Source organism: Emydura macquarii, unplaced genomic scaffold (genome assembly GCF_026122565.2).
Source record: "Emydura macquarii macquarii isolate MOO-44397 ecotype Brisbane River unplaced genomic scaffold, CSIRO-AGI_Emac_v2 contig_2076, whole genome shotgun sequence".
NCBI classification, from domain to species: domain Eukaryota; kingdom Metazoa; phylum Chordata; order Testudines; family Chelidae; genus Emydura; species Emydura macquarii.
The window spans coordinates 96,022-120,324 of NW_027132213.1; the positions used below are offsets into that span (position 1 = coordinate 96,022).

At 60.9% G+C, this 24,303-nt stretch overlaps 2 protein-coding genes across 3 annotated transcripts in view; one reads left to right on the forward strand and one right to left on the reverse strand.

The window, feature by feature from the left end:
• Positions 1-15,110, forward strand: part of DRC1 (dynein regulatory complex subunit 1) — a 28,030-nt gene extending 12,920 nt beyond the window's left edge. The window contains exons 11-17 of the mRNA XM_067558465.1: positions 428-561; positions 7,951-8,040; positions 8,902-8,988; positions 9,357-9,553; positions 11,051-11,194; positions 12,040-12,142; positions 13,126-15,110. Of these exons, the coding sequence (XP_067414566.1) occupies positions 428-561; positions 7,951-8,040; positions 8,902-8,988; positions 9,357-9,553; positions 11,051-11,194; positions 12,040-12,142; positions 13,126-13,182 (812 nt within the window). The 3' untranslated portion in view covers positions 13,183-15,110. The remainder of the gene's footprint in view (positions 1-427; positions 562-7,950; positions 8,041-8,901; positions 8,989-9,356; positions 9,554-11,050; positions 11,195-12,039; positions 12,143-13,125) is intronic.
• A 590-nt stretch (positions 15,111-15,700) lies between these two features.
• OTOF (otoferlin) overlaps positions 15,701-24,303 on the reverse strand; it is a 164,264-nt gene continuing 155,661 nt past the window's right edge. For both annotated transcript variants that reach the window (XM_067558464.1, XM_067558463.1), the window contains 9 exons: positions 23,661-23,831; positions 23,068-23,228; positions 22,369-22,511; positions 21,623-21,711; positions 19,925-20,023; positions 17,836-18,077; positions 17,310-17,488; positions 16,815-16,915; positions 15,701-15,881 (listed from right to left, as the gene is read on the reverse strand). In XM_067558464.1, coding sequence (XP_067414565.1) covers positions 15,701-15,881; positions 16,815-16,915; positions 17,310-17,488; positions 17,836-18,077; positions 19,925-20,023; positions 21,623-21,711; positions 22,369-22,511; positions 23,068-23,228; positions 23,661-23,831 — 1,366 coding nt within the window. The remainder of the gene's footprint in view (positions 15,882-16,814; positions 16,916-17,309; positions 17,489-17,835; positions 18,078-19,924; positions 20,024-21,622; positions 21,712-22,368; positions 22,512-23,067; positions 23,229-23,660; positions 23,832-24,303) is intronic.

A 24,303-nucleotide genomic window follows, 5' to 3' on the forward strand; every position in this document is an offset into this window, starting at 1 on the left:
AACTTGTCCACATCCTTTTTGTAGTGGGGGGCCCAAAACTGGACACAATATTCTAAATGCGGCCTCACCAATGCTGAATAGAGGGAAATAATCACTTCCCTCACGTTTTCTGCAAATCAAGTTGTAAAATGGAAGCTCCTCTCCCCGCATCCACCTGCTCACTGTCTCCAGCTCCTAGAGGCCAGTGAAACGTCAGCCATGCCTGCTGCACTTGTGAACGCCAAGGTTTGCTGCAGCCATGGGCAGAAACCACTGCTTCCAAACAGGTCCCCCCTCATTCCCCTTTCATGGCTCTGTCTAAAAACCCTCCAAACAGAGTCTTGTTCTGGGAGCGATTTCGTCAGTTGCACTGAATAATACATATTCCAGTGCGGATTCCTCAGCGTTGGGACGGGTCATCTGAGCTTCCTCTCCCTTTGTGCTTCAGATAGCAGCCAGCAGGAGGAGGAGGAGGAGAGTGCAGAGGGAGGACGAAAAGAGGCTGGAGATGAAGTGAAGCCTCCCCGGCATATCTCAGCGAAGTCTGTCAAACAGATCCTGGAGCTCCTCTGCGATGAGTCGGTGAGTCAGGCCATTCCAGCCAGCTGCCACTGCAAAGGGCTCTGTGCTGGAGGGGATGTCAGTTTTTCTTCTTCAAGTGCTTGCTCATGTCCATTCCATGCCAGGCATGTGCCCAGTTGCTGGAAATTTTTCCCTCAGTGGTATCCGTAGGACTGGCCCTAGCGCCCCTGGAGCCATGAGTGTATGCGCCCCTATAGGGCACAGTGCCGGCTCCATGCCCTCTGTCCCTTCTTACCGCCTGTGACAATTGCTTGGAACGATCCTTCTTCCTCTTGCAAGGTCTTTCCCTGTGGTTTGACTTTTGTAGCTATTGTGCGGTTGGTGCAGTTAGTGTGTATAGTTCTTGGTCAGTGTTAGTGTTCATAGCAGTGTGAATAGTTGTCCCTGTTGTCGAGGGACTTTCGCCCCAGGGGCTGGGCATGCTCCGGTCTTGGGCTGCAAGCCGTGCGCCTCCTGTGGCATGCCCCTGCCAGTGAGTGACTTGCGGTCTAGCTGTCTAAAGTGCCTCGGGGAAACTCACATTAAGAAGTTCCAGATGTGCAGGGGCTTCAGACCGCGCACTCGAAAAGATAGAGACATTCGTCTGAGGGCCTGACTCATGGAGGCAGCCCTCAGACTGGTCTCACAGCCGAGCCGCTCCGAATCGGCACCGAGCACTTCAGCTTCCATGAGAAGCGCTCCACTGGCACCGTGCTCCTCCCGGCACTGTTCTCCATCCCCGGTGCCGAGGAAGAAGCAGAAGAAACAGCACGCCGAGAGAGGGCGCTCTGCAGTGCCAAAGAAGGACAAGTGCGGCGGTGCTGGCGTAGTGTGATCTGCGCTGGGCCACTCATCCTCCCCAGAGCCACTGTCTGCCCTGGCGAATCACCCTAGAGCACGGAGTCCAGTACGGGACCTGCCTCTGACTCCCAGGTGTGGTCATGGGACCTCACGTCTGCAGGCCCCTTCGTCTCCAGAGGCTTTCCAGGTGGCAAAAGATCTGATGTTCCTCCTGATCCCGCCGACCCTGCAAGGTCCCCTGCCAGCCACGGCAACTGGGGATAGAAGGGATCAAGGGGTGGGGAGCTCCATCGCAGCACCAACCATCACAGCAGCATCCAGAGGAAAACCCTCCGTGGTCCCGCTGCAGCAGTCTCTGAGCTGTCAGTCACCGGTTCCTGGCATCGCCTGGAGGCAGAAGCAGGTCTGGCGCCGCCATGGAGTCCCAGGGGGAATCATTCGCCCCATTGAAGACACCGGTACCTGACCTATGCACCAGACTTTGGTATTGGTCCCCCAGTTGGCACTTGGCCACCGGGCCACTGGCCTATGCAGTGGCAGTATTGGAACCCGTGGGGTTTTCCCCCGGTACTGGGTCCCCCTTCCCATTGGTCATACTCAGTGGTGTCCGAGGGGCATGCTGCTGCCTCGTCCCATCTGGCACTGGATCCTGACTCTGATCCTGACCTTGATATTGAGGTCCTAGAAGCAGGCTCAATGGAAGTGGTGCCGGAGGAGGAAGAAGAGAGAGCACCTCCTCCAGTGCAGGCCTCTTCCTCATCATCCCTGACAAGGTGGTCACGGGCCGTACTAACCCACTCCTGTCAGACGACTTCAGGGCCCATCAACAGCTCCTGAAACAGGTCACTGCAAACTTGGGGCTGAAGGTACGCCCGAGGACGGTATACCAGTCTGACTCTGGACTCATCTCCCCTTTTGTTTTTGGACCGCCTGTCACCCTTCAGCCCAGCGTGGTCATTTATAACGTCAGACGTCGGCTGTTCAGCACTATAAAAGTCGGTTACACCCTCCACTTTTCATCCCCCCTCTCTCCAACCCCCACCCCCATCCCTCTTCAGGGACCCTTCCCATGAGCAGCCTCTCATACAGGAGGTGCAGGCCCTCCTATGTGTGGGAGCCATAGAGGAGGTTCCTCGAGATTTGAGGGAAAAGGTTTTACTCCTGATATTTCCTAATCCCGATGGCCAAGTCAGGGGGTTCTTCAGCACATCCTGGACCTGCGTCACCTCAACAAATATCTCAAGAGACTGAGGTTTCTCATGGTCTCCCTGGCCTCCATCATTCCCTCCCTGGATCCAGGAGACTGGTACGCCACCCTCGATTTAAAGGACTCTTATTTCCACATCTCCATCTTCTGTGAGCATAGGAGAATCCTCAGGTTCATAGTGGGTCAACACCACTGCCAGTTCACTGTGCTTCCCTTCGGCCTGTCAGCATCCCCACAGGTCTTCATGAAATGCATGGCCGTGGTAGCAGCCTTTCTCAGATGTCGAGGCGTGCAAGTCTACCTGTACCTTGATGACTGGCTGATCAAAGGCCACTTGCAAGCTCAGGTCCAGCTTTCTATGATGAGGTGACTGGCTCTGTGGATGTAGGGAAGGCGGTGGATGTGATATACCTTGACTTTAGCAAAGCTTTTGATACGGTCTCTCACAGTATTCTTATCAGCAAGTTAAAGAAGTATGGGTTGGATGAATGGACTATAAAATGGATAGAGAACTGGCTAGAGCATAGGGCTCAACGAGTAGTGATCAATGGCTCCATGTCTAGCTGGCAACCGGTCACAAGCGGAGTTCCCCAAGGGTCGGTCCTGGGGCCGGTTTTGTTCAACATCTTTATTAATGATCTGGAGGATGGGGTGGATTGCACCCTCAGCAAGTTTGCGGACGACACTAAGCTGGGGGGAGTGGTAGATACCCTACAAGGTAGGGATAGGATACAGAAGGACCTAAACAAACTGGAGGATTGGGCCAAAAGAAATCTAATGAGGTTCAACAAAGATAAGTGCAGAGTCCTCCACTTAGGAAGGAAGAATCCCATGCACAGCTATAGACTGGGGACCGACGAGCTGGGCAGCAGCTCTGCAGAAAGGGACCTGGGAGTAATGGTGGATAAAAAGCTGGATATGAGTCAGCAGTGTGCCCTGGTTGTCAAGAAGGCTAATGGCATATTGGGCTGCATTAGGAGGGGCATTGCCAGCAGGTCACGGGAAGTGATTATTCCCCTCTATTCGGCATTGGTGAGGCCGCATTTAGAATATTGTGTCCAGTTTTGGGCCCCCCACTACAAAAAGGATGTGGACAAGTTGGAGAGAGTGCAGCGGAGGGCAACCAAAATGATGAGGGGGCTGGAGCACAAGACTTATGAGGAGAGGCTGAGGGAACTGGGCTTGTTTAGTCTGCAAAAGAGAAGAGTGAGGGGGAATTTGATAGCAGCCTTTAACTACCTGAAAGGGGGTTCCAGGGAGGATGGGGCTAGGCTGTTCTCGGTGGTGGCAGATGACAGAACAAGGAGCAACGGTCTCAAGTTGCAGGGCGTGAGGTCTAGGTTGGACATTAGGAAAAAGTTTTTTACTAGGAGGGTGGTGAAGCACTGGAATGGGTTACCTAGGGAGGTGGTGGAATCTCCATTATTAGAGGTTTTTAAGCTGAGGCTTGACAAAGCCCTGGCTGGGATGATATAGCTGAGGTTAGTCCTGCTTTGAGCAGGGGGTTGGACTAGATGATCTCCTGAGGTCCCTTCCAACTCTAATATTCTATGATTCTATGATTCTATGAGCACAGCATCGGTCCAGTACAAGCCGCCTTCCGAGAATTGGGTCTGTTGATAAACGAGCAAAAGTCAACTTTGGTTCTGGTTCAGAGAACAAAGTTCATCGGGGCAGTGCTCAACTCAACCCAGACCAAGGCCTACTTACCAGAGGCCAGATTCCGAGCTATGTTGGACCCAATCTCCAAGGTTACGACCCACCCGCTAACGACCATTCAGGCTTGTCTCAAGTTGTGGGGTCACATGGCGGCATGTACTTAAGTGGTGCAGCACGCAAGGCTATGCCTCAGACTCCTACAGATGTGGCTCGCGTCAGTCTACTCCCCAAGCAGACACCGCTTGGACTTGATACGATTCCACCGCTGGTCCTCGTTTCGCTAACTTGATGGAGAGACGCAGGTTCTGTAACGAAAGGGGTACCCTTTGCCACCCCACATCCATCGGTAACTTTGGTTTCAGATGCGTCAGACCTGGGTTGGAGAGCTCACCCTCAACAGTCTCAGGACTTAGGGCCCCTCTGGTCCTGGGAAGAACTCTCCCTGCGTATAAATGTCAGGGAACTCGGTGGCACATTTGGCTTTCTGGGCCTTCCTTCCCCAGATCTCAGGCAAGGTGGTGCAGGTCTTGATGGACAACATGGCATCAATGTTTTACATCAACAAGTGGGGGGGGCCTGCCCTCTACCAGGAGGTCCTGTACCAGAGGCCCTCTGACTGTAGGACTTCTGCGTGAAGCACACCATCCACCTTGAAGTGTCACATCTCCCCGGAGCCCAAAATGTACTGGTGGATCACCTCAGCAGATCCTTTTCCTCTCACCACGAGTGGTGTCTTCACCCGGAGGTCATCTGTGTCATCCTGCAGAATTGGGGGCCTCCCCAGGTACACCTGTTCAGAACAGGAAATGCCATTAGTTCTCTTCACTGCACGGGCACAGCAAGAGCTGCCTCTCCGATGCCTTCCCGCTTCCGTGGGCAGACCGTCTGCTATATGCCTTCCCGCTGATCCCCTTGGTTCAAAAGGCCTCCCTGAAGGTCAAACAGGATAAGGCAAAGGTTATATTGATAGCTCCAGTATGGCCACGCCAGCATTGGTTCAGAATGCATCTCGACACCTCGGTGGCAGCTCCAATCACGCTCCCACCCTGTCCGGTCTTGATTTCACAAGACCATGGCCTGTTGCTTCACATGAACCTCGCCTCCCTGCACCTGGCGGCATGGTTACTGCATGGCTGAACTATGAAGAGCAGGCCTGATCAGAAGGTGTCCAGCAAGTCTTGCTTGGTAGCAGAAAGCCTTCCACCAGAAGGCCAAATGGAAACGTTTTTCAAGCCATTAGCATCTTCTCCCATAAGGCTTCTGTCTTGGTAGATCGCCTTCCTGGTGGCAATCACAGTGGCCAGAAAGGTCTCCGAGATCAAGGCCCTGACATCAGAACCCCCTTTTACAGTATTCTTCAAGGACAAGGTCTAGCTGCACCCCCCTTCCGGCCTTCCTCCCAGAGGTGGTGTCAATTCCACAACAACCAGAACATTTTTCTTCCTGTCTTTTTTCTGAAACTGCTGAAGAAAGTCGGCTCCATACATTGGACATTAGGCGGGTCCTCGCCTTCTATATATCCTTCTGCGAGTCCACGCAACTCTTTTGTATCAGTAGCAGAAGGGATGAGAGGACTACCTGTGTCATCCCAAAGAATCTCATCCTGGATAACCGCCTGTATCCGAGCTTGCTATGAGCAGGCAAAGATTCCTCCTTCAGCCATCGTGACCACTCGTGCCACGAGAGCCCAGGCTTCATCAGCAGCGTTCCTTGTGCAAGTACCAATCCAGGACATCTGCAGAGCTGTGACGTGGTCATCGGTTCATTCCTGTGCGTCCCATCACCCAGCAGGCCTGTGACAAGGCCAGTTCTGGGAGAGCAGTGTTGCAGTCAGCACGTCCATGAACTCCAGTCCCCTCCAGGGGTACTGCTTGTGGGTCACCTAGCACGGAATGGATGTGAGCAAGCACTCAAAGAAGAAAAAATGGTACTATCCTTTCGTAACTGTTGTTTTTTGAGATGTGTTGCTCATGTCCAATCTATGGCCCAGCCTTCTACCCCTGTGTCGGAGTTACTGACCAGAAGGAACCAAGAGAGCGCAGAGGTGGTGGCGCCTCTTATAACAGTGCGTACTTGCATGGCTCCATGGGGCACCAGGGCTGGTCCTATGGAAATCACTGAGGGAAAAATCTCCAGCAGCTGTGCACGCACCATGGAATGACCATGAGCAACACATCTCAAAGAACAGCAGATATGAAAAGTTAGTAACGGTTTTTTTTGCCAGGCTGCTCCTTCTCTTCACAGCTTCTCGGGTCTGAGGATTGTCTCTTTTCCTGAATCCCCCGGCCCTGCTTCTGGGGCAAAGACTTCCACCAGCATATCTTCTTGTCTGTGCTACCAGCCTCTGGCTGCCCATAGGTTCGAACGTCTTCTAGGTCAGAGTCAGGATCCTCGTGCTTTCTGTGGCAGCACCTTGACTGGGGCCTCTGGGTGCTACTTGAATGCTCCTAATAATCCAGCTGCCTCAATGGAGGGGTCACCATTCAGGGCAACTCAGGATCAGTCGGCCAGGCGTGCACATGGGGAATAGACAGGAGTCTGAGTGCTGCTGTATTGCTATGTCTCTTAGCCCCGAGGGGGGCTTTAAGGGTCTGATCTTCCACCTGGATGTGCAGCGTCTGTCGCTGCAGAGGTGGTGTGTGATGGGAGATGCTGATACGGGTTTGGTGCCGCCTGCCTGCCACCTCTCAGGGCAAGGGGGGGGTAGAATGGGGCTGGCGCAATATGGGATTGGTGTAGAGTTCCTGCTGTTGGGAAGCATTTGGGATACACGGAAGAAGCAATTGACTAAGCTGTATTCGCAACAGCTTGTGGAGATCTAAAGACGTCTTTCCTGGGAGTGTCCTGCGGATTGGCAGATCGGGTCACGCGCCCCGTGAGATCCCTCTGCTGGGTAAACACAGCCCTGCAAGCACTCACAGCCGGACGTTCTCGGCTCTGCCGATTGTCCAATGGCAGCTCAGCCCCGAGACCTGCTGGAGCCGGCAAGGGCGATTTGTTACCGGTGGAAGTGAGCTGCAAAGCAAGGGCTCCACGTACCTCCGCGTTGGTGACACCTTTCACATCAAACAGCAACTGGACTGGGGGGGGTCGCACCTGTCACATACAGATGTGGCTTGGTTAGAGCTGCCATGCCAGAGGGCTACATGTAACGTGTTCTCCTAAGTGTACCTTTGCTGGCGATCACCAGCTCAGGCGGGGAAGGTTGTGCCTGGTGCTACGTACTGGCTGAACAGTCTGATCCAGTGTAGCATTCCCTTTACACCCGCTCCCAGCTGATGCCCAGCAGACACACTAGAAAGTGATTTCCAAGTGCACAGGGGGACGTGATTTTAACCAGGGCCAGCGCCCACCACCTGCCCTGCTGGTGGGTGAGCTGTAACCCACCATAGGATAGGGCCGTTCCACACCCCAGTCTTGTTAAGACTCTGCAGCAGGTTAGGGCGTGCACAGCGGGATTCGAATCGCCACTGCAAATGTTATTTAAAAGCCTCTCTTAGTCCGCCCGGGGTGGGAGGCTCAGTTCTGAGCTGGGGGCTGTGCTGCATTGTAGGCATGGCTGAGAAATGTCCCCATCCCTCGGGATTACTTGAGTCCCCATTATTTGAGCGTGGAGGTTCACACAGAGTAAGTGTGCGGTGGCTGGTTCTGCCTGTTGGGTGACTTAGCGGCTCTGTGGCCCTAATGTGAACTGAAACACTTGCTCCCGTGAACTCGGCATCTTCTTGTGATTTCATTCCAAGGGCTTCCTGATCGAAAGCAAGCTGCTGGGACTCCTGCAGCCGCTGGAGAGACATGAGCGCTCCCTGATGAAGCTGGACGCAATCTTTGCGGTTAGTTCCTGACCCAGCCCCGCGGTGCTGGGGATGGGCCTGGTGCCTGTGGGCTGAGAGCTGCTGGTGGATCATGCAGCTCCACAAAGGCAGGCGGGCTGAGACACTGCCTTCAGAAGCTTATCACTGGGCGGGGAAGGGAAGAGGGGCATGGGGACTCCCCGTAGGACTCGGTGGGGTGATCTCATGTGCTCTGGCCTGGGTGTGTGCTGGGGAATGGGGAGGGCTCCCCTCCCGAGAGGGCTCAGAAGGCAGAAGGAATCAGAGAGATGGGAGGTGACTGAAATCAGTTCCTCCCTTTGACACCCCTTGTGCCATCAGCTCCCACTCCCTGGGCACTCCCTCCTCCCTCCCGCTGACCCCCATCCCCAATACGCTGCAGGGCCGTCCTATTCCCAGAGATTGCTCCTCCTCCCCAGGCCTGTGTCCTTCCCAGGGCAGCCCTCCATCTCCTATGTCACGGACACCCACAGGCACCTTCCCCCCGACTCTCCCATTCAGGCCGTGTCCCTAAGACACCACCTCAGGTCCCTTCCCACTGGGGCCTGCCCTCTTCAGCTCCTTCGTGGCTACCCCTCTTTTGCCCTAAGCGAGCCAGGCTCCTCTCCCCTCCTTTGGGGTGGGTGATGTCTCTCTTTCCCTGGGGCAAGCCTGTGCTGCTGCAGCGCTCCCGGCCTCTGACGTGCCACTGAGAGCGACCAAGGGCCTGAGCTGAAATGAATTCTGCTTGAGCTCCCGCTGGGTCCCATGCCAGCCCTGTCACACGGGCTGTGAATTTAGCTCCGGAAGCGAGAAGAGACCAGAGCAACAGCTCAGAGTCCCACCTGCTACCCGACCTGCTGTTTCTCTGCCTCTCTCCAGGCCCTCGAAATTGACAATGCGGATGACGTGTATCAGATGGTGGATTTCTTCTTGAAGTTCAAAAGCCAGCAGGTTCTCTCCGGCCAGGTACGCTGAACGTGGGCATCGCGGAGTGAGACCCAGCAGCCCCAGGAAGAGACTGGGGCAGGGGAGGGAATTGGTGTAACTCTTGACCATCTAGCTTACCAAGAGAACCAGCATGGTCCAGATGCAACCCTGGTGTATCAGCCATCTCGCCATTGGAATGGGGGGAGTCTGAGCCGCTTCCACCCGTGCTGAATTGGGCCCATGTAGTAAATCCAGCTCTCAGTCGCCGATACTAAACTAGGGCTGTGGACGGCGGGAGTTTGCAGTTTGGGATATGAGAGGCTGTGGCTTGGGGAGAGCATTGAAGGGTTAGCGGCAGTGGGAGCCTGTCTGCGGGTGGATTCACTCCAGTGTCTGGCTGCCCGCAGAGCAAGGAGTGGGCAGCGGAAGAGGGGCGTGAAGAACTCGCTGTCGATGCAGTGAAGGACGAGGAGGGAGCCGTTGCCCGCAAGGAGGATGGCAAGGCCCAGCTCAGCTCCACAGCGTCGCTGGCGTCTTTGCTCTTCCATCCCGATGACATCCTCAAGGCCCTCAAAGCGTTTGTCTGGCACTTCCAGAAGCCGAGGTGGGGTTGGGCTGCGAGCAGAGCACCTGAGCTGGGAGGGGAGGGGGTCCCCGGGGTGCAACCTGGACTGCGGAGCCCTCCAAAGACACCAGCCTGGGCTGCCTCTCACACGGCGATGCTGATGTCAAGCTACAAACCTCTGCCAGGCCCTGCACTTACCCAGCCATCCCCACACCCGGCTGAGCTACATGAGCGATCTCCCAGCACTCAGGAACCAGCCACAGAGAGGCTCCAGCCCGTCCCCCCCGGCTCCTCGCCTTGCACCCCAGGACTGTACCATCTTGCACAGCTCAGGAGCCTGGCCGGAGTAAGCTCCTGACCTCGTTCACTGCTCCCACCAAAGGGGGGGGGAGGGATGTGCTACAGCCCTAAGCTGAGATTTCCCAGCACTTCCACCAAAAGACACTGCTTTAGGTCCAATACAGAACAGGTTATAACTCCAGAAAGACGGATTTTAAACAGTTAGAGTCAGAGAGAGTTATCTTAGGAAAAGAAAAGGTAAACGCGTTCTAAAGCCTACACTTTAGTCGAAGCAGGAGTTGAATCAAAGCAGGTCTCACCCTGACAGACAGGTTACACTTCCTCAGTACCCAGGCTGGGACACACTTCCTGCCTGGGGCCACCCTTCCCCGGTTCAGTCTTTGTCTTCCGGACAGTCTTCCAGGTGTTGAGATGGGGGGAGGCCAAGGATGATGTCACTGTCCCTCTCTCATACTGTCTCCCAGCTGCTGGTAAGGTCCTTGCTGTGATGTGGGGGCCAGGCGGTCCCGGCTGAGTGCGTGCGCTCTCTGAGGAGTCTCTGGGATGGCCAGCAGGAGAGTGGATTCCCTTTAATGGGCTGTCAGCACGTCTGGGTGGTCAGCGGTTGCCACTGCAAAGTCGGCTGGGGGCGTCTCAGTAGCACATGTTGCAATACCTCCTAGCTTCACACCCAAGGCAGCGTTGTACAAAGCAGACACAGCTCGCAGGGTGAATGGGGGTCCCAGGGTGCTACTTTGAGGCGCAGAATGTCACAGGGGCAGAGGGTTGGTTGGAATATGAGGAGTGGGTGAGAACGGGTGGCAGGAGTAGCATGGGGTGGGCATGGGAGGTGGAGGGGAGGCAAGGCGTGGGAGCGGAGGGAGTGAGGCTGTGGGAGGGGTTCCTGGGCTGGGAGGGGTAACACACTGGGGGGGGGGAGGCTGTGCTGGGATCAGCAGCTGAAAATCCTGACTGTCTTCCCCCGGCACGACCGGCTTCTGCAGGCGACGTTGCCGAGGTGGGGCAGCGCGGGTTCCTGCCAGCGAGTGGGGTTCGCTCGCCCAGGGGTAGCCCTGCGGTGGGATGTGGGGGGCAGGCTGGATTGGGCGGGGCGGGTCACTCCTGCCAGCAATGGCCCCTGCGTTCAGCGCGGGCGGCGTGGCCATGCCTTAGGAAAGGCTGGCAGGCGAGTGGGGAAGCGGGGCTGGAGTCGGGGGCACTGAGCTGTGCCCTGGGCCCCTCTCTCTATCCCCGTAGGGACAAGCGGCCCCAGGTGAAGAAGGTGATGGAGGAACGCGACAACTCCAAGGACTCCGAGTATTGGGAGGCCCTGGCTAACGTCATCCCAGAGCCAAAGCTGAAGGTTTGGGACGCCCTGGAGGCGGCGTTGGAGAAATACTAGTAAGTGCCCCAGCCATGGGTGCCTGGTGTCCCACCCTAGAGCCGGAGGGCCCGGGCCGGACAGTACTGACGGAGTGAGACGTGCTGCAGAGCCCAGCAGCTCACTGGGATGCCCCCAGCTGCCACATGGGGGCTTGTCTTCACCTGAGCTTTGCCTCCCCCCAAGGGCTCAGCCTGAAGGAACGGGCAGATGGTGCCGTGTCCAGTTTAGGGCTGGGCTCCTGCAGGTTAACGCCATCAATTAACTCCAGGAGATAAACTCTAGTGGAGTCCAGCTCCTGGTGGGGAACGCCAGTTCCTTGCCCTAGAGATCAGACGAGGGGATGGCTGGAGGAAGGGGACCCCTGGCAGTGGGATAGCTGAACATGAATCCACATGGATTTGTGGTTCTTCAGCTCCCCCTCACACTTGAGTTTGCTGTAAATTAGCGGCCAGCCCAGGGCATGGCTCTGCAGCACCGCCTTTGCCAAAGCTTTTCCGCCAGTGCCAGTCACAGCTTCGGCTGCTCTTTTCCGAATGAGCAGCCAGGCCTCAGCCCCTGAGCCAGGAGGGAGCCGAAGCCCTGCAGTCAGGAGGGACGGTGCTCGTCACTCAGCGGCTCCTGCGCGGCCGCGCAAGGCAAGCTCTGGAGAACACGGGCTCTCACTCAGACGCCAGGGGCAATGTGTGGGGAATGCACTACAGTTAGCTAGGCCGGGGCAGCACTCATCCCCTGCGCTTGAGAAAAGCAGGACCTCAGCTGGCTGGGTGAAATACACAGGGCCCATTGAAATCCCCCAGGCCCCCCGGGAAGGAGTCTTTGCCGTCAGGGCAGGTTTAACCCATTTCCCTTCCTCTTTGTAAAGCTTCGTTCTGAGCCAGCGGTCGCAGCTGATCACCGAGCTGGCTGGGCTCCAGCAGCAGAACGCGGAGCTGCACATGCTCCTGCATCAGTACCTCACCTCCAAGGTGCGTGGGAGAGAGCCGGCTCCTTTCTGGGACAAGCCCCGGGCTCTGGGCAGCGGCTCTCGCTGGCTGGCAGCGCTAAGGCTGCCAGAGGCCCTGCATGGCAGCTGCCCCTGTGGCCAGGTGGCGGTGAGGTGAGGTGGGGGGGATAGTCAGCCCAGCGGAGGGCGCCACTGACATTTCACGAGCTGCAGGCAAGCAAGAAGAGATGGTTTCTGAGCTGTGTTTTCCGACTTGTGGGAGGTGGGACAGGTTGGCCCTTGGGGCTGCTACAAGGGCCTGACTGCGCATCCTCTGCCGGCAAGTGGAGGGGTGCAGAGATGCCAGGGGGATGGGCCTGGAGGCCAGCAGAGCAATAGCGCGGTGGGGTGGACCCAGGAGAGAGCTTTCAACATGGGGCGAAGTGCTCGTGTGTGCGCAGAGAGAGGGACGCCCTTGGCACAGACGAACAGAGCAGGAAGCGAGCGTGTTTGGACGGAGATGGGCAGAGGGCCCCAAGTCCCCGGTCTGCGGGGTTAGTGAAGCTGCCAGGTAGGGCGAGGGGGTGGCCTGCAGCACATCCCACACTGATCCAGGAGCTGAGCCTTCGCAGCTGGGAATCCAGCGCCTTGCCCCTGCCGCACTCCCTGCACCCGAGAGGAAAGGCAGGTGATGAGCTGAGTGGCAGAGTCACCTCCATGGGAGTGGGGAGCCCCCCAGCTAGAGTCAGACTGGACTGGGCGGGCATGGCTGGCAGGAGAACAGCCCTGTCCTGGCCCCAGAGGCATGGGCAACAGGCCTAGTAGCTCCACTCCCCCTCGCGGCTAGGAGCGAGAGTGCAGCCGCAGCACGGCGCGGTGGCGGTGTCACGCCTTCTCCGCCCAGTGTGGTACCCCAGAGCTAGGGCAGGGGGACTCCTCCCAGCCAACGGGAGGGCTGTGCCCCCCCCCCCGTGCCAGCCTTGCACGCCATCACGCTGACTATGGTCTCGGCTTCCCCTCGGGCAGGTGAACGAGGAGCTGCTGATTCCTCCCACCCACATGCTGGAGCTGACGCCGACATGACCGGCAGCAGACCGGGAGCAGCGCCAGGCCCTTGCTTTGTGTCACTACCCACGAGCCTGCGGTGCTGTGAGCGGGGTGCTCTCTGAATGGCAGCGATTGGAATAAACCCCCCAGAAACAGTGGGGCTGCAGCTGTGTGATTGCTGAGGAGTGACACCCAGGCCGGGATATCGTCTCGCGCTGGCTGGCAGGGCTCATGCTGGAGGCCAGGTGCCCCTCGATGTCTCTGTTACCGTGATGCTGGGCTGGCCTATTTCCCCACCTGAGTCTGTTTTATGTCTGAGGAGTCAGAGCCGTCGAGGAATCCTCAGCCCCCCCGGGCCAGCCTGCTGTAGTGAGGACAAGGTTTGATACCCAGCCCTTGCCACCATCCACCCTGCTGCGCCTCTTTGCTCAGCCCTCCCCGATCCAGAGTGGGGGTCAGCCCAGCTCTCCCTTCCAGAGGGGCCAGGCCGTGGCCATGTTTTGTGGCTGTTTTTTTATTAAAGAACATTAGCCTGGCGGTGGGGCTGGGCAGCCGACTCCACAGGGTGTGTGGGAACTGTGCAGACAGGGAGTAACAGCAGCGAGCGGGAGACAATCGCGTGGCCTATGCCTGGGCCGTGCAATGCAAGGCACGGCGGTGCGGGAAAGACACACACCGGGCGTGCATTTCAGGACGGTGCAGGGGAGCAGAGCGTCAGAGCGCAGGTGACTAGTGCTTCATGTGCTGCCGCTACTCTGCCCCGTTGGGACCTCCCCGCACAAGAGCCGAACGGGCTTCACGAGTGAGCCAAGCCCCACGGGGAGGCAGGGCCGCATGGGTGTGCCGCTGCCCAGCTACTGTGGGGGCGTGATCCAGAGTGCTCCGGCCTCTTTAACAGCTGGGGAAACTGAGGCACTGAGCGTTTGTGACTTGTCCACGCTCGCTCAGTGGCTCAACAGCAGAGCCAGGCGCTCCAGTGCCCAGCCCCGGTTGTGGCTAACGACTAGACTCCCCCTTGCCCTTTAAACAAAAGCCTGCGGGGGGCACCTCTGCCCAAATCCCGGGCCTGCCTGCTGTGTGACGGGCAGCACTACAGCCGGGCGCTGTCCTGTTTAACTGGTCGCCAGGCGCGGGGGTTGGAGGCAGAGATGCAGCAGCAGCAGCGCCTGGGGCCGAGCCAGTGCTCCAGACCTTGTGCCCTGCTCCGGAACGTGCCCCACTGGCCAACGGGCGCCAGGGTCCAGGGTTCAGGGCGGGGGCATGCACTGCTCACTGCCCCCCTCCTGCAAACGCGGCGTTGCTGTGCTGCAGTAACGGGGGGGATGGGAGGGCTGGTCAGCGCCACTGGCACAATTGTGCAGGGTGCCCCCCCCCCCCCCCCCCCAACCACTGAAACACCCCATCGAGGTGCTGGGGAGGGAGGGTGAAGTGGGATCCCGCCTCCCCTACCCACTAGGCTGTACTGCCCTCCTCACACAGGTCAGCGCTGTCTCTCTAGTGTCACTTGTGCTGCCCCCCCCCCCCACATCACATGCAGGAATTTGGGTGCCGTCCTTCCGCCAAGGAGCCTACGTGGGGCGTGGCAAACCCACGTTCCCAAGCGCAGCCGTCGCCTTAACCCTGGGCCCTGCAATGCCCCAGCTGCAGCACGGGGCCGACACTTGAGGTTTTGTTTCCCTGTTTTTATTGACAGATAAACCACAAACGTAAAAACGAATGAAAGAGGCTCCTCACTAAATGAGGGCGCGCCCCCTCCCCCCGAAACGGCCCCGGGCCAGCTGCGCTTGTCCCCGGCGGCGAGCCGGGAAAGGCCTCCGCCTCTCCCCGGCGAGTCGGCCCGAGGACCAGGAATCAGTAAGCGCTAGCCACACGATCGCGCTGCCCCAGGCCCGGCTGAGCATGGCGGGGAAGGGGACGTCAGCCCCTGCGGCCAGCAGACAAGCTGGAGCAGGGCTTGGTGCCAACAGAGACCTTCTGCAAGCCACGCGCTGGCCCACAGCTCAGAGGGATGTACGGCCGGGGGGGGGGGGGTCTCCAGAGGGGGCTGGGAAAGGTGCCTAGGCTGGGCTGGGTCTAGCTCTACTGCTGGGCTGCTGCTTTCACCACAGCCCCTGAGGAAAAGTCAGCCCTGCCCGGGGCAGAGGAGGGGCTAGTGGCTTGGCCAGGGGAGCTGAGGGAGGCAGCAGCGGAGTGAGGCTAGGCCTGCGAGGGGCTTGGCCGTGTGGCTGGGAGCTAGAAACGGGGCATGGCTCGTAGGCAGGCCCCGCCCTGGGGCTCCTATTTATCCGGGAGTCTAATCTGAGAGCCAGCGTGCCCAGCTTGGACCCCCCTGGATTCGCCGCTCTGGGCCGTCGATGTCGTCGCTGTTTACCCAAGGAAAGAAGGGGGCCTGGCGCCCCAGGCCGCCTTTTCCCCCTCCCCGCCTCCGGCCTGAGAAGATAAATACACCCAAGGGAGTCACAAAGAAGAAACCGCAAACAAGGAGAAGCAGCCGGATGTTCCCAGTCCCGGGGCTGCCCCGCGGGATGAGCGGGTACGGGGACGGGCGGTGGCCTCACGCTCCCAGCAGCTTCTTGACCATGTAGCCCGGCATGCTGTAGAGGAAGAGTCCCACCATGACGAGCAGCAGCAGAGCCAGCACGATCTTCACGATGAGCCACTTGTAGCGGGTACAGATCAGATACTTGATGGACTTGAGCGGGTTGAGAAACCAGATGAAGGAGGTGTCGGGGCGACTGTCCGGGCGGGAGGAAGAGACACGGCCCGGGTTAGTAGCGGTAGAATGAGCCAGGCCAGCCGTTCAGCTGACGCGTGAGGGGGAATGGCCGTCTCCCACCCAACCACGAGGGTGTCGTGCCTCCACCTGTCGCCAGCCTGCCTTGGACCAAGCCACCTCCCCTCCCTCTGCTATGCCCCGAGGCTCAGCGGCCCTGCGTGCCTTCGCCCAGCCGCTCTCCTGCTGGCCAGTGTTCAGCGAGTCCCGGCCCATCCCGGCCCGCGCCCGCCCTCCTTCGCCCCAGCTTTAACGCCGGCAACCTCGATTCGTGGCTGCCGCGTGTGGAACGTGCTGGAGCGCCCGGCCCCGGCTTAGGCCTGGGTGAACCCCTCCTGCAGCCAGGGCCTCCAGTGGCCACCCAGGGATCTCAGTCAGCAAACGTGCCGCGGGCGTTTGCGAGAAGTACCAGGAACAAAGGGGCCGGCGCCCTCAGGCCCCCAGGAGCTTCTTGACCAGGTAGCCCGGCAGGGAGTAGAAGAAGAGGCCGACCAGGAGGAGCGTGAGGAGGAGGAGGAGGATTTTCAGGATGAGCCAGCGGTACGTGTGCCAGATGAAGTAGCGGACGGACTTCAGGGGGTTCAGGAACCAGATGAAGCTGGTATCGGGGCGACTGGGGGTGCGGGGGGGCAGGCGGAGCAAAGGGGAGGAGGTGAAGAGAGGCAGGAAATAAAGGTTGACAGACACACAGACCCAGAGAACTGGAAGTGCAGGGGCGAGGGAGTGCCCGTATCATGGGGCACCCCCACAAGATACCTCGCCCCCTCCCTGCCCTATAGCCTCAGCTCCACCCACCTAACCCCCCCTCCCCACCCAGCCACCAGCCCAGCCCCCCAGGACCCCGCCTGGCCGTTCAGTTGCCGGGAGCAGGGGCCGGCCGCCCCGCGTCACTTACTTGGGTTTCTCTAGCGGGTCGGGCTCGTTGCGGGCCAGCCCGGCGGGGGATTTCTCCGCCTCCTCCGCCGTCAGCAGGTGCAGCTCCGCCTCCACCTTGCCCTGGGGGAGCACAGAGAGTCGCTCTGGGACCCGGGCCGGCCCTGGCCGAGAACCCCCAGCGAGGCGGGGAAGGTACCGAATGCTCCCTGCAGAGCTGTCCCCCGTGCACGTGGGGTAACCACAACCCCCCACCCTTCACCTCGCCGCTCCCGGCATCTACCGGAGCCCTGGGCGTGCGCAGGGCCAGGTAGCGCCGGAACCGAGCCCAGCCCGGCAGGAGCTCCCTTGGGTTCCCACGCAGCGCCGCGCGGCTACAACTGGGACCCACAGCGCCAGCGAGGTTGCTCCGGCCCTGCCTGTGCCCCCTTCTGAGCCTTTCCCCAGTGGTGCCTCTGAAGCGTGGCCCAGGTTGTGGGGCTGCGTTGAGCAGCGACCCTCCCCCCGGCCCCCCTACCGTTAGCTCCAGCTCGTCGTTCTCATCCCTGGCCACAAAGGGCCACCAGCCCTTCACCCGCTTCTGCTTGAAGATGGAGACCAGGGGCAGCTCCCCCTCGTTGGTCATCATGTCCAGGCTGCACTGCTTCGCCGTCTTGGCACCGCGCGGGAAGCGGTTCAGGTCCAGCTCGATCGCCCCTGCCGGGAAGAAAAAGCAGCCGTCGCAGCAGGGGGACATGGCTGCAGGGGTCATGGAGCCTCTTCTCCCCTGCTCTCCCTCTCCTCTGAGCCGCTGCACGTCTCCCCTGCCTCGCTAGATCAGCCTCGCCTTTGGTGGCATCTCATCCTTTCCTAACCCATTGGGGCCACTCCCCGTCTCGCTCCCCTCTCCAGCCAGCCTGCCCTCCCCACCTGCTGCCCACACACGGAGCAGATGCCCAGATGGTGTCTTGCCGCTGCATGGCCGGCTGGGTCGCCCTGTCCCACTGCGGCCCTGTGCCCGGCTGGGCGGCACGTCACCCACCCGCGCGGCTCTGCCTACGCACCGAGGAAGTCGTCGGCGGAGAAGTGGTCGGCGTCCCAGACTTGCAGGGTGAGGCGAGCCGGGATCTTGTACTCGGTCTCGTCCCAGGAGAACATGGACTCCTTCTTGGAGATGACGATCTTCTCCTCGGCCATCAGGTACTCGAAGGGGAAGACGTAGCGCCAGTTGAAGTTGCCCTCGCCCGTGAGCGAGTGGTAGTGCACGTCCGTGTCCTGCTTGTCCTCCTGCTGGCCCTTCAGCCACCTGCAGGGACCAGACGGGCGGGCGTCATTGGGTGCAACGGGACAACCAGGCGCTTTCCCCGGTGCCACGGAGCTGCCGACACAGCACTCGGGCTACGGCCCCGCAGCCCAGGGCCCCTCCATGCCAGAGACACACAAAACAGAGGAGCAACAACTACACGCAACAGGCTGGCGGGGCCGACTGGTCAGGCAGATAGCACACAGCTCAACCAGCGGGGCAGGGACTCAGTCACCCTCGCTAAGGGCCTGCAGGGGCCACGCTCCCAGGAGGGCTGGGGAGAAGCCGGCTGGTCCAGGGGGACGTGAACGGGGCGAAATGGAGGAAAGGCAGGTGCAAGCTGGCGCCTGGTGACTGGCGCCCGGGGGGGCAGATGCGTGAGGCTGCAGCGCGGCAGCCCTGGAGACGGGGTGGGGGTCACAACCCACAGAGCCAGCCTGCGCGGGTGGAAGGGCAAGGCCGAGCTGAGACCTCCGGGGGCTTTTCCATCACTAGCACCTCGTCCCCGCTGATGCTTCAGCCGCCGACGCTGATCCCAGCTAGGGCAGCGGAAGGTGCGTGTGTCTGTCTCGCCCGCCCTCCTGTGCTGCAGCGATGGGCCGGGCCCCTGGAGGCCACGTGGCCAACGTTTTGGAAGACAGGTGCACCACCATCAACAACTGCTTTCCCCCCACACAATGCAGCTGGGCCCCTGGTGGCGAGGAGCCCTGCCTGGGGATGTGACGCTGTCACCCGCTGGTGGCTGCTGCCTGCAGGGCATCGCCACGGATTGGCAGGTTGCTGTTAGCAACTCGCACGTCCGGGAAACGCCCGTTTGGCACCCGGGGGGCAGCAGGTGGCTGTGGAAAGGGCAGATTTGCAGGTTCATGGAGGCCCAGGCCCGAAGGGACCATTGCGATCACCCAGTCTGAGCTCCTGGAGAACAGGCCAGGCCTGATCTTTAAAATGGTCTGTGATGGAGGATCCACTGGGCACCGTCGTAGGTTGCTGCAGTGGTGAATTACCCTCCCTGTTACAAACCTACGCTCTATGTTCAGGCTGCCCTTGTCTAGCTTCAACTTCCAGACAATGGAGCCTCTCAGATCCTTCTCTGCTAGGCCGGGGAGCCATGATTAAATATTTGCTCCCCAGGTCGGTACTTTGTGATCCCCACCCCTTAACCGGCTCTTGGTTAAGCTGCCTAGATCGGGCACGACGAGGCAGGTTTTCTACCCCTTTAATCATTCGCGTGGCTCTTCTCTGACTCCTCGGCAATTTATCAGCACCCTGCTTTAGTGATGGGCACCAGACCTGGCCGGCAGCCGTCGCACCGCGCCACGTACAGAGGGAAAACCCCCCTCTCTGCTCCTGCTCCAGATTCCCCAGTTCTGCAGCCCAGGAGTGCATTAGCACGTCTCTGGCTGAGCTCCCCAGCTCAGCTCGGGGGGGGAGGGAGGTGGGGCTGTGGCACCGAAAGCCAGTGACGCTGGGGACAGGCTCCGTGGGGGGCTCGTGCCCCTTTCAAGGCATCGCCTGTTACCCCCGGCCGTAGCTGTCAGACATCTTCTCCCCGCTCAGGAGAGCGGCGTCTTCCAACAGCACCGTGGTGGTGTTCCAAACCACCAGCCGCAGCGCGTAGCTAGGGGCCGGCGGGGCGGGGACACGGGGACGCGAGACACCGGGCAGGGAGCAGACGTGGCGCCGGGAGGCGAAACACGCAGAGGCACAACGAAAAAGCAGAATGTCTGTTACTCACAACCATGCAGCAAGCCTCCCCCCGCCAGCTGGGTCCTAGCCCCAAAACCGCGCACCGGCGGGAGCCCTGCCACATGCTGCTCACGCATGCAGAGACACCGCCGCACCGTACCTACCCCCGGACAAAAATGTCACTGGATTTCTCCCCAGTGAAGAAATCATCGTCCTCCAGAATGACCTCATCGGTGTTCCAGACTATCACTCGCAGCTCATATCTGGCAAGGAGGAAGGGAGACATGGCCGTGAGACGGGGGCGGCGGGGAAATCGGTGGACAAGAACCCTCTCCTGGGAGAGCCCTGCGGCAGCTGTTCTCCCAGATGTTTCAGACCAGAAGGGACGGTTACGATCATCTGCCAGGGGAGGCAGCCCACGCTGGGGCTTGACCAGCTTGCAACTAGCTCTGGGGGGAGGCGGGAACGGGGCAGCCTGTTGCCGTATGAGCTGCCGGCCCCATGGCCCCAAAATACGCCTCCGTGGACCTGGGGGAGGGGGCTGCCCTGGGGCCACATGGGAGCAGAAGTTCCCCTGCAGGCCAAAATCAGCTTCCCGGCAGCCCTGATGGTTGCAGCACAACCCGGCCACCCGGCCCCGGGACAGACCAGACCCCTTCCAGTGGGGAGCCAGGAGCAGTGGGAGCCCATTTCCCCTGAGTCCGGCTGTGGGTCCCCCCCATCCTGCAGGCTCCTTAGGGCAGGGGCCCATCCGCGGTGCCTCACACGTTTCGGAGGAACATAGGAATAATTGACACACATCACGGGCCAGGGCTCGGTCGCTGCTGAGCGCCACCCGCTGAGGATAACACACACCGCACCCTGGACTGCCACCTTCCCCGGGGCTGCCGCCTGCTAGACCGGAGAAGGGGGGGGGGCGGTTTCTGGGTTATTAAAAGCTTCCCCAGCCTGCGCTGCGATCTCTGCCTCAGGCAGGGGCCGGGCGTGCAGAGCACAGGACATTTATATACCAGCAGGCAGTGCACTCAGGAACAGCCGCAGGTGTGGTCCTGGCCCTGGCAACAAACCGCGCTGGGGAGCAGATGCCAGGGGCCCGGCTCAGCATTCCTGGGGGCTGCCTAGCTGTGAGCAGAGCCCCCAGGTGGGGGGCGGGGAAGGGTACACTTTACTGGGGCCCGCAGGCCCTGGGCGGCTCAGCCCAGGCTGCAACCCCCATAACCACGAGGAAAAAACGTTTCCTGGCTGATGAGATGGTACGTATGGGGTGAGGGATGGCGGTATGTGTGTGGGAGGGGGCCCGTGTTATGCGATTGTACCGGGCCCGAAAAACTGATGCTTGGGCCCTGGCTGTGAGCAGACGGCAGGAGCAGCAGACACCCTTTTTGGGGGAGCCGGGAGCCACGCGGGAGACAGAGGCCGTCACGTCCCGACTCCCCGCCCCTCACCAAATCCAGGGACCAGGAGCGTCCCTGGCTGGCGGGGGTCGCTCCTTGCTGGGTGTGGGAGGAAGCTGCCGTTTCCCCCACCGGCTGCCACAAGAAGACCAGGCCAGCCCTGTTGGGTGGCCCGGCTCCGCGGCTAGGAACGCCCTGGCAAAACGCCTCTGCAGCGGTGCCGGATGTGCCGGGACGCGGCGCTGTGGCAGGTGCGGGGCGGGTGATACCTTCTCGCCCCGGTGAGGGGAGGGAAAGGAAGATGGATCCGTCCGGCCGAGGGTTTCCTATAGATCTAAGCCCAGACCGGCGGGTGGCAGAAGAAGGGGTGTCTCCCGCTGCCCTCCCTTTAGCAGCGGCACGAGGGGCTACGTGGGGCGTGGGCCGGTCCCAGGCTGGCCTGGAGGTGGCTACCGCTAGCTTCGTTACCTCTTTGGCTTCCGGGGAGAGATGTCGATGGCGGGGCCTGGTGCCGGCATGTCCATGGGGAACATGTCCACCCACATCTCCAGCCGGCCCTGCAACGTTGGGGAGACCCAGTCAGCTCCCCCTGCAGCGCCCCCCTTTTCTGGTTCCCTTCCCCTCCCACAGGGCAGCCCCGGCCTGGACGTGACAGTCACAGGGCGCCAAGCCCACGGCTCGCAATGTTTGCAGAGGGCTGGGGGGGCTCACTGCGCACCCCCCCCCTCCCAGAGCGTCTCCTGCCCATGGAGTCGCTGCAAGGAAACAGACGAGGCACGGAGGGACATGGGCTGCGCGGGGAGGGAGGGCAGAGGCGGGATGTGGGATGGGAGACGCAGGGGAAATAAGAGGCGGTGACGCATGAGGGTAGAGAATAGGGTCTGGGGGGGTGTGGGAAAGGCACCCCGAGGCCTAGGGCCGTGGGAACGCAGGGGAATGGGTGCTTGGGGAGCTGCGGAAACCGGGCGCTGGCGGCTGGGAGACAGTCAGACAGTGCTGGGGCCCAGGAGCCAGAGCGCATGGATATTATTGCTCCCTGAGGGGTGATTTCCGGGGACTTGGGGGGGGGGGGGGGGGGGGGGCTGTGCCCCACAGGATTCTCCAGCCGGGGGGACGGGATGTGGCTGGTCTGCCTTGCACGTGGGCCTCTGGGAGGCTGATCAGCTGCGGCATCCCCGAGGGCTGGAGGGGGCACCGCATCCCCCCGGCGGTACCTGTTCGATGCCGGGCTTGTCGGGGTTCAGCAGCGGCCGTGTCTCCACGTGCTCCGGGACCAGCCTGCAGCCCACCCGGGGGATCTCCTCCCAGTGGCGCAGCGCCGCCAGCGCCAGGTGCTCATCCGTCTTCTTCTTCTGACCTACGGGCGCAGAGCGAGCCCTGAGCCGCGCCAGCACCCCGAGGCAGGGAAACCCCATCTCCGGCTGGGCCGGGCACGGGGCGTGTCTCGGGCATCAGCCAAGCCCAGAAAAGTCAATGGGCGTCGGGCCAGGCCCCTCCGCTCTTGCCTCTCTTCTAAATCCTGCTTCGGCTGCTGGGTGACGCTGATCCCCCAGTGCCCCGTCAGGCCAGGCCAGGCCAGCTCGACCCACATCCTCCATCTCTCCCCCCTTGCACGGCAGCCACTCGGTTCGCTGGCGCATTGCTGGCCTGACCTGGGGGGCGTGCCGGGCCATTCTCGGGGCAGGGGGGGCCAGCGCTCAGAGCCATGGAGGGGCATGCGGCTGGCGGTAAGGCATGTGCCGGGGTAGCTCCAGAATAACCCTCCCGCCCCAGAGCAGAAGCGTTGACACCCCAGATTGGACCCTGCGCCTCCTTTGCACACAGCCAGTTAAAGACGGCAGGCAGGCCGACGTGGGGTGGAGTGAGGCTGCCCTCCAACCTTCCCCTCCCCCCCCCCGCCACGGCCCCCTTACCGTTTTCATCCTCGATCTCCGTGGGGCCGGTGAAGACGCGGTTCGCGATTTTCACCCTCCCTCCGGGGCCGAAGTGGGGCCCGTCCACCTTGCCGTCTTTGCACAGCTTGGAGAGGATCTGCGTGGGCTTCCCGGGGTCCCGCCACATGTTGTAGCCGTGGCTGTGAACGAGGGGCCGGGGTCAGGCAGAGCCGCTGCAGAGCCAACAACGTCAAACTCGCCCCGGGGGAAGGGGCCTGTCCCGCTCCTCCAGCACCGGAAGGAAGGTGGGAGCGCGCTGGCTGGAGCCGGGAATCGTATGGGAAAGGCCTGTGTAAAGCACTGTCCCTGGCTACCCCAGCCCCAGGCTCCCCACCCCCCAGCCCTGCCGGTGCCCCTCACCCCCAGTCTTACACGGCCCCTTTGAGCCCCCATGGACACTGCCGATGCGCCTGATCCCTGCCCTGCAGCACTGCTGGTCCATGTGGGGTGCCCCACAGAGAAGCAGCGAGGGTCAGTGGGGTAAGCGGGACGGGGGGAGGCGTAGGCCTGGGGCAGGGGCAGGGGCAGGGCTGGGCAGGGGGCAGGCCCCGAGGCGAGCCGCGGTTGCCTACGTGGAGTAGGTCTGCGAGATGCCGCAGGTGGCCCGGTGCTTGCTGTAGTAGCGGTTCTCCAGATCGATCTTGGTCTCCCCGATCAGGTCATCGGAACCCACCAGGTCCCAGTCGTACACGGCCACCGTCAGCATAGACTCCATGGGGAAGGTGGCCTCAATGTCGAACGACCTGGCGGGCGGGGGGGAAGGGGAGAGGACAGAAGAGCATTGAACCCCGGGCCTGGGTGCAGGCACCTCTGGAGCCGACGGGTCGGGATGCAGGAGTCCTGGGCTCAGGCCCCAGCTCTTCTTTTGCAACCGTGGGCACCTCCCCGCCCACGTGGGGCCACCACGCCTGCCTTTGCCCCTCTGCTCTGTTCCAATTACAAGCTGTGACACCAGGGCCTTGGCCAGCACTGACCATCCCAGGGCCTTGCTCTCCACCGGGCCCTCGAGGGGGGGACTGGAAATCCGCCCCCCGCTCAGCATCCCCCGGGCAGCTGGCAGCAAATACCTGCTCAGCGACTCTGCTTTCCTGCGCCTCTTCCACCTCGGCTGTGTCCTGCAGCTTCCCTGGCTGCAGACACGGGTTTCTGCCTCCGGCCCAAGGCCTGGGCCAGCACTGGGGATGAGCCGGCAGCACTGTGCCCTGGGCTAGCGCT